This window comes from Nicotiana tabacum, chromosome 11, assembly GCF_000715075.1.
Source record: "Nicotiana tabacum cultivar K326 chromosome 11, ASM71507v2, whole genome shotgun sequence".
Classification (NCBI taxonomy): domain Eukaryota; kingdom Viridiplantae; phylum Streptophyta; class Magnoliopsida; order Solanales; family Solanaceae; genus Nicotiana; species Nicotiana tabacum.
The window spans coordinates 151,575,337-151,583,466 of NC_134090.1; the positions used below are offsets into that span (position 1 = coordinate 151,575,337).

Below are 8,130 nucleotides of genomic sequence, written 5' to 3' on the forward strand. Positions count from 1 at the left end.
AAAGAGAAAAAGAAACGGGGAAGGAGGGGGGAGTAGGATAGAAAATGAAAAACGTTTATAGGACGGGGAAGTTGCTTGGGAAGATGAGAGAGGTGGGAGGCGAGGGGAAAAGAGAAGGGGAGAGAGAAAGATTTTTTTTTCCTTTCTTATTTATATTTTATTCTATTTCTAATATCTTTTTAATAAAAATAAAATTATTCACACGCTTTAATAGCGTGATTTGCACACAATTTAGTCATGTCAGTTGTGTCACTTCCACATAGTCTTGATCAATGGTCAAATGTGTTTATTAGTATTCATTCTGTCAAGTTAAAATGTTCAAATAGAAAAAATATAAGTTCAACTTTACAAATCGATACAAGTTTAAGAGGTCACGGACCTTTCATAAATATCTTCGTTCTAACAATTTGTCCGGAGTAAAAAAATAATTAAAAAAAGCTCACAAGTTTAAAAACCTTATCCCTCGCCCCCTCCCCCCCTCTCTCTCTCTCCCTCTACACTAACACAGTGTCGAGACACTGATGCTCTCTCCGGCGCTGAGAGCAAATTGAACGGAGAATTTGACGGCCACCGGTATTCTGAAGCTTTCAATTTTGCAGATTATTTCTCAGTTTCTGTCCATATAAAGCCCACTTCTTTTTTACATTCTTCGACTCCATATATTTATTTCAGGTAAATCCAATCATCTTTTATTTATATTTATTTTAATGGCTTGGATACTTTATAATTCTCTACTTCCATTCTCTGGAGAAAATATTTCATTTATTTTTATTTTTTGCTCAAAAAAGTGTTACTCCATTTTATAACTGCAGTATGTCGGAAGATGGTGTTATAGTGTACTCTTTCCGTCACAAAAAGAATGCGGGTTCGGAGTTAGACGGTCAATTTATTTAATTTTGAGGTTTAATAACTTTTTGGAATTTCTTAACTAATTCATATACTATATGTAAATAGCTACTAAAAATCACAACATTTTATACTAGTTAAACCCTTTAAGATGATAGAAAAGTTCTTAGAAAAGACAATTCTACTCTCTAAATAGGAATAGTGTCAATATTGGGACAGGGGTGTGTGTGCGTGTGTGTGTGTGTGTGGGGGGGGGGGAATATATTTATCCTTTACTATGTTCTTTGCATTCTTGTTTATTTATCAAATTTCAAAAGTTATTCTTTATTTTTCTTATTTGATTTCTGTTTAGAATGGTATGTATGAGTGTCTCAAATGAAAGAGGCTTAAGGGTCTAACAGGGGTGTGCAGATTTTAAAAAGAAAAAGTTGAAGGTACAATGTAAATTGAATTAGGGAAAAAGGAAATTTCTTCTAAATGTAGTTACAGCAATGTAAATTTTAAGGATCAAATCAAGTATAGAAGCTCTCAAGCTTGTTCCCAAAAAGTTTCCGAGTTCATTTGGTTTGCTACTTCTTATTTTTGATAATTAGCATTAACATCTAATATGATCAGAATCTTTAGTTTCAGAGAACTCCTACTTTGCACAAAAGACAAAATTATTCAAGTATTTTAATGAGATAGACATGAATAGAGCGGAATAGATCCAAATGATTCATATAGTCGAGTCCAAATTATATGGTATTATGTCATGTATCCTAGTCATGTTGTGCTTTCATTAGATTTGGTTGTTTTGGATTCACAAACTGATATCTAAATGAACTATGTTTAATTGTAGGGCTCTTAACCCAAGTATTGAAAACGCCTAAAACCCCTTCTTTCCCGCGCAGAGTAAACCCGCTTGTGATCTTAATTTCAAAGATGCAAATCTCTGTAGCGACTGTAATCCCAAAAGTGCCTTCATTCACCAGATTTTACCAGTTCACCCCAAATCCAGCTCAACACGGTCTTAAAAAACCGAACCATGGTCTCTCGGTACAAACACACATCAATCTTCCAGCTCCATGTGCTGTCAAAAGTTCCTCTACTGGCTTCTTGTCTGCCATTGAGAGAGCAATAGAGGAAGAAGAGTATAGAAAAGCCAGGGCTGAGGTAAACCGGCAAGGGATAAATATTGAAGGTTATTCAATTGAAGGACACTCGATTGGTGGGCATGAGACCTGTGTTATTGTGCCACAACTGAAAGCTGCTTTTGATATTGGGAGATGCCCATCAAAGGCTGTTCATCAAAACTTCTTGTTTATCACTCACGCTCATCTTGACCACATTGTAAGCTTTCCCGCTATTTATAGTGTTTCTCTGCATTCAGTAGTAGATTTACTCAGACAGAGGAATTTAGTTTTAAGTATGTAATAATCCATGGGCCTATGCACAACTCTTGGTATAAAAACCAGACTTTGTTCCATGGCTTGATTTGAACTTTGAAGCCAGCAGTGACTTTTGTGATATCTTGTGATTCAGGGTGGACTTCCTATGTATATTGCCACTCGTGGCTTGTACGGCTTGAAACCTCCGACAGTCTTCATACCTCCTTCCATAAAAGAAGATGTAGAGAAGTTGCTTGATGTTCATAGATCAATGAGTCAGGTGGAACTGAATTTGGATCTGATTGCTTTGGATGTAGGTAAATATTCTGTTTTCTTTACACACATTTCTTCTCCATTTTGTTTTCCTATCTCAATGTGTAAAATGTTATTGGAAACTTTGCACTCAGGGGAAACATATGAAATGCGGAATGACCTGGTAGTAAGACCAGTTAGAACTCACCATGTTATTCCCAGCCAGGTTTGTTTGCAAATCAGTTCTTTTTATTTCCGTATTTGAAATACCTCGAAACCTTTTATCTCAATTTGAATATGTTGAATACTTATTCTAGACTTGGATATGTTGAATATCTTCCAAGATTTCAGACTCTGGTTAATGCCTACAACCTTGACATACATGCGAATGTAGTCATATTCAATTTATTGACTTGTTATTTCTTTACTGCGTCCTCCAGGGCTATGTGATATACTCAGTCAGAAAGAAGTTGAAGAAGCAATACATTCATCTACAGGGGAAACAAATAGAGAAACTGAAGAAATCGGGTGTTCAGGTTCATAACCTGTAGCATAAGTTTTTGTGATATGAGTGGTGGCTCAAATCTGTTTTCTTGTCTAATGAAAATGTTCATTTGTTAGATAACAGATAGTGTGTTGTGTCCTGAAGTAGCCTTCACAGGAGATACAGCATCAAACTTTTATCTTGATCCTCGCAGTGCTGATGCTTTGCGGGCAAAAGTTCTTATAACTGAGGTATAGCTGAATGAGTAAACATATAAATTGATTCTCATAACCAAGTTCAACCAGTGTCCTTTGTGCATTTTAGCATTTGAGTTATTGATATATTTTTGTCTCAAATTAATGCTTAATTGGTCTTGAAGTTCAGATGAATTATGTTGTAATAATCTCCTTTTAACTCCTTCACTGACCAAAAGTGTAGGTATAGGGTTACATATTAGTTTCCTTACACTGATCTATTCATTGAGGATACAGGAGATAGACCCATGAAGGGGAGTCTTGGCGTAACTGGTAAAGTTGCTGCCATGTGACCAGGAGGTCACGGGTTCGAGCCATGGAAACAGCCTCTTGCAAAAATGCAGGGTAAGGCTGCATACAATAGACCCTTGTGGTCCGGCCCTTCCCAGACCCTGCGCATAGCGAGAACTTAGTGCACCGGGCTGCCCTTTATCGAGGATAGACCCAAACTGTAAGTGCTGCAGCTCTGCTGCTTATTACTTTATAAATAAGCTTGTATCTTGATTCCTTTAAAACCTTGTTTGTTGAGTTTTAATCATTATAGGCCTAAAAGGTAAGGCAAAATAGGAAAGGAGAGCAAAGTGGCTTCTTATGTGCATGGTCCGAACAGGAGTTATGTGGTGTACCTTAACGTCCTTAATAGTTCTAATGATTTCATATTAATTTCCTCTTGGAGTTTAATCCGCTAATTTTTACCTTTTTAAATGGTGTACTCTAGGGGGAAAACATGACAAGTTACTGCAATTCATGCATCAAGTATATATAATATTTCACTCCTATTGATTGCATGGCTATGATTTACAGCCCTAGCATCTTAAGTTGTTAACTGATAACCTAATATGTCCATCTCTATCGGGAAATCTGTAAGCTTTCAAATACACGAACCTCGAGGTTGCAGCAGCCGCAAAAATGAAAAAAATATCCAAAGGATGAAAGTCCATACAGGGGTCTATCGGAAACAACCTCCCTACCTTTTAAGTCTGCGTACACACTACCCTCCCAAGACCCCACTTGTGGGATTACACTGGGTGGTTGTTGTTGTTGATGATGAAAGTCTATACTGTGTTATGAAATTCCTTGATAGAATTGCTGTGTGTTTAGCAACATATTTGTATGTCAATTACCTGATTATTTTCTGCAATGCCATGAATGGTAGAAACATATCTTCTTCTTTTGTTGATAAAGTGTAATCAACTTTTTGAATCCTTTTTTCTTTCTAATGCCCTTTCTTTAGCAGAGTCCATTTAAGGCAAGCTGGTTTATCCTTGTAATGTTGATTGGCTTAGTGAAAACGGAATGGTCAAAAGAAAAAGCAATTAGAACAATTTCCTCACTTTATGGAAGCATTCTAATGCAGCAGTTAGGATCAAGCTTTAATCTCATCTCTAAGACATAGTTTCTGCTTTGACAGGCAACATTCTTGGATGACAACTGCGGCGTTGAGCATGCACGGGAGCATGGTCATACACATCTATTTGAGGTATACCTGAGTCATTGAAATACCTACATAAGATTTACCATGATGCTAAATATAGTTCTTCTATCTTTGGCTCGAGCGACGAGCTATCTCCCCCTTTTGACTGTTGGAAGGTATTTGAGAACTGTAGTCAGTTAATTCTTCCAACTTTTGGAGTTGCAGATAATGGAGCATGCACAATGGATACGGAACAAAACACTTGTTTTAACCCATTTTTCACCACGCTACAACATTGAGGTTGTCAACTCAGTCTCGACATTAGTGGTTTCAGTTTCTTTCAACTTAGTTTCTCCTAGACTTGGATAATGAGAAGCCTGTATTCTCCTTAAAATTTGGCTTATTTGGCATTTTTCATCGATTTACAGGACATTCGTCAAGGTGTATCAAAGTTGCAACCGCTGGTATCAGCCAAAGTGGTTGCCTTAACTGAGGGCTTCAAATCAATGCACTTATAGTTATTCTTTTCCTCTTTTTTGTAAGAAAACTTGCACATGCCTAGTTAGTGAAACTATGTACAGTTTTGTGTGGTTAGTTGTGAGAAATAGAGGTAATTAAAGCTCTTTTACAAACTCTTATACTTTGTACAAGTTTCACCAAACATCTGTATTATTTTTGACCTGACCAAAATGCTTCACCTGCACATACATGTCTTGCATTCGTTGATTTAGTACAAACATTTACTTGGTCAATTTATGTATACCTTAATTAACCAAGGACAAATTAGTCACTCTCCTAGTTGGCTAGTTCTCTCTACACACCAACCTCCTATATAAAATCATAGGAAAAGGAGAATACAGTTTTAACACTCACTTTTTGTTTCAAACTGTATGAATAATGGCTAATAATTTTTAAAATGTATTCTTTTGTCATTTCGATATAAGGAAAGTTACAACTTGTAACAATTTTAGTGTAGTTTTTTGAGTATTTAAATTAAATTCTAAAAAGATGCATTAATATTTTTTGATTAACTTTGATAATTGGTTATAAAATCACATTGACTATCTATAAGTAAATATATAAATTGGGACACGATGGAGCATTAGGTAAAGAGACGGTTTCAACATTTGAACACTGCGTACAAAAGAAATTTTATTGGAATTTTTACATTCCTGTGCCATATAGGAAATTATATTACCCAAAAATGTTTAAGGTTTGATATAATTACATTTAGTATATCTAATTACCAATTCTATACCATAAGGTGTTTTAACTGTACATTAATTGTACCTTATAGTACTCCTAAATTAATGGTACCGTATATTCCTCCATATCCCCACCCCCACGTTTCTCTCTCCTAAACCCACACCCTCACACACGTATCACCACACACCCACGATTCAAACCATTATTCCCTCTGCTAAAACTAGAAAAACAAAGGTAACCCTCTACCATTAACGTCCAAAATCAAGGTTTTTCTTCTACAAACCAGTCAAATCTTCAAAGTTCATACACATATTTACCCCCAGCTTCAAATTTTCTCAATGAAGAAAAACAAAGCTTCAAAGCACAGCCCTAAAAAAGCTCTAGAAGGTGATATACCTTCTTTATGATTTCGGGTTCCTTCAATAATATAAGAGGAAAGGAAAAGAGAACAACGATTCCACCATTGACATCCATTAAAAAGCTTTGAAGTTTTGAATTCAAATTTGGGTTTTCAAAAATCATTATTTGTTTGGATTGAGCGTTGTTGTAAATAATTGGGAATATGATTTGGAGTTTATATCTCAATTTTGAGGGGTTTTGGTGAAGATTAAACTTGGTTTTGGCTGAATTTCAGATTGAAACTCGAAGAAGAAGAAGAAAAAGACATGACATACATTATATTGCAGCCATTGTAGATAAATTGTAGACTGTTGTTTATTTATTTTTGAGTTTTTGTGTTTTTGTGTTAAAAGTTTTGATGTGAGCTTGTTATTCCACTTCGTCTATTTTGGAGATAATTTGTGTAGATGAGAAGATGTTTTTAAGTTATATATATTGCTATACTTTTAAATTCAAGAAAGTATTGTTGTATTGTATTTAACGAGGCGTGAATTTGTAGAATATGTTGAATGTGAGGAATGAGTCAAATAAGACTCACAATGTCTTATTTTCTACATTTAATCTACAACAAAACTACATATCATTTGAAAAACTAATATGAAAATACAGAATTTCAATATTTCTACAAATTTTCTACAAATTTCATGCATGTTCGTTTGGAACACTAAAGTTACTTGATATGCCAACATCTTCCGTTATAGAGGAATACAACTTATCTACAATTTTTTATAACTTTCACATTATTTCCACCCAGTTAAATATAACTACAATAACATAAAATTTGAGCTTTGCGTTTTTGTGTTAAAAGTTTTGATGGGATCTTGTTATTCCACTTCGTATGTTTTGGAGCTAACTTGTACAGAGGAGAAGATATTTTTTAAGTTATATATATTGCTATACCTTTAAATTTAAAAAAGTATGGTTGTATTGTATTTAAAGAGGCGTGAATTTGTAGAATAGGTTGAATGTGAGGATTGAGTCAAATAAGTCTCATAATGGCTTGTTTTCTACATTTATTCTATAATAAAACTGCATATCATTTGAAAAATTAATATGAAAATACAGAATTTCAATGTTTCTACAAATTATCTACAAAATTTCTACAAACCTTTCATAACAAAATTTATCTTTATTTTCATGCATGTTCATCTGGAACATCAAAGTTACTTGATATGCCAACATCTCCCATTATAGAGGAATACAACTTATCTACAAATATCTACAAACTGGGTACATTGAATTTTAATATCCCAATTCCCATTCAATTGTAGCATAATTGAGATTTTTGACATAATTGCATTTTTTTCAGATGATTTGTAGAAGTTTTATTCGTTTTTTATTTGTGAAAACAGAAAATAAAGCATCTACAATCAGAATACAAATAATCTACAATTTATTTACCATATATCTACAAACTGGGTACATATTTGGACTTGACATGCTTCCCCTGAAATGTATGTTTCACATTTTTGATAGATATTTTTGTCCAAAACAATACTAAATCATCCACTTAAATACAATTTTTATACAATGTTGTTCAACTTTCATACAATAGGTAAATGAATAAAAGAAAAATAAATAAACAACAGTCTACAATTTTTCTACAATTTTTCTATAATTTCTGCAATATAATGTATTTCATGTCTTCTTCTTCGAGTTTCAATCTGAAATTCAGTCAAAACCAAGTCTAATCTTCACCAAAACCCCTCAAAATTGAGATATAAACTCCAAACCATATTCTCAATTATTTTCAACAACACCCAATCCAAACAAATATTAATTTTTGAAAACCCAAATTTGATTTCAAAGCTTTCAAGCTTTTTAATGGCTGTCAATGGTGGAATTGTTGTGCTGTTGTAGAAATCAATAGACTATAACTCGCATCGTCATCGACAACAATGCCATCGA

At 34.2% G+C, this 8,130-nt stretch overlaps 1 protein-coding gene across 2 annotated transcripts; it reads left to right on the forward strand.

Moving 5' to 3' along the window:
• The first annotated feature begins 429 nt into the window (after window positions 1-429).
• LOC107794504 (tRNase Z TRZ2, chloroplastic) lies at window positions 430-5,320 on the forward strand. Of its 2 annotated transcripts, none has more exons than XM_016617001.2 (9): window positions 430-672; window positions 1,685-2,175; window positions 2,368-2,530; window positions 2,621-2,691; window positions 2,906-3,001; window positions 3,087-3,200; window positions 4,615-4,683; window positions 4,843-4,917; window positions 5,046-5,320. In XM_016617001.2, exons 2-9 carry the CDS (start codon window positions 1,768-1,770, stop codon window positions 5,133-5,135), a joined length of 1,086 nt encoding a protein of 361 aa, XP_016472487.1. In that variant the 5' UTR covers window positions 430-672; window positions 1,685-1,767; the 3' UTR covers window positions 5,136-5,320. The 2 variants fall into 2 exon arrangements, with proteins under 2 accessions (XP_016472487.1, XP_016472488.1); XM_016617002.2 differs by having other exon boundaries at window positions 502-672; window positions 1,737-2,175.
• The last annotated feature ends 2,810 nt before the right edge of the window (window positions 5,321-8,130 follow it).

Bases quoted from the DNA above. Each gene is read 5' to 3' on its own strand.
- LOC107794504 (XM_016617001.2), top strand. From the start codon at position 1,768: ATGCAAATCTCTGTAGCGACTGTAATCCCAAAAGTGCCTTCATTCACC. The intron at 2,176-2,367 runs GTAAGCTTTCCC...CTTGTGATTCAG, and splicing joins ACGCTCATCTTGACCACATT to GGTGGACTTCCTATGTATAT. The intron at 2,692-2,905 runs GTTTGTTTGCAA...TGCGTCCTCCAG, and splicing joins ACCATGTTATTCCCAGCCAG to GGCTATGTGATATACTCAGT.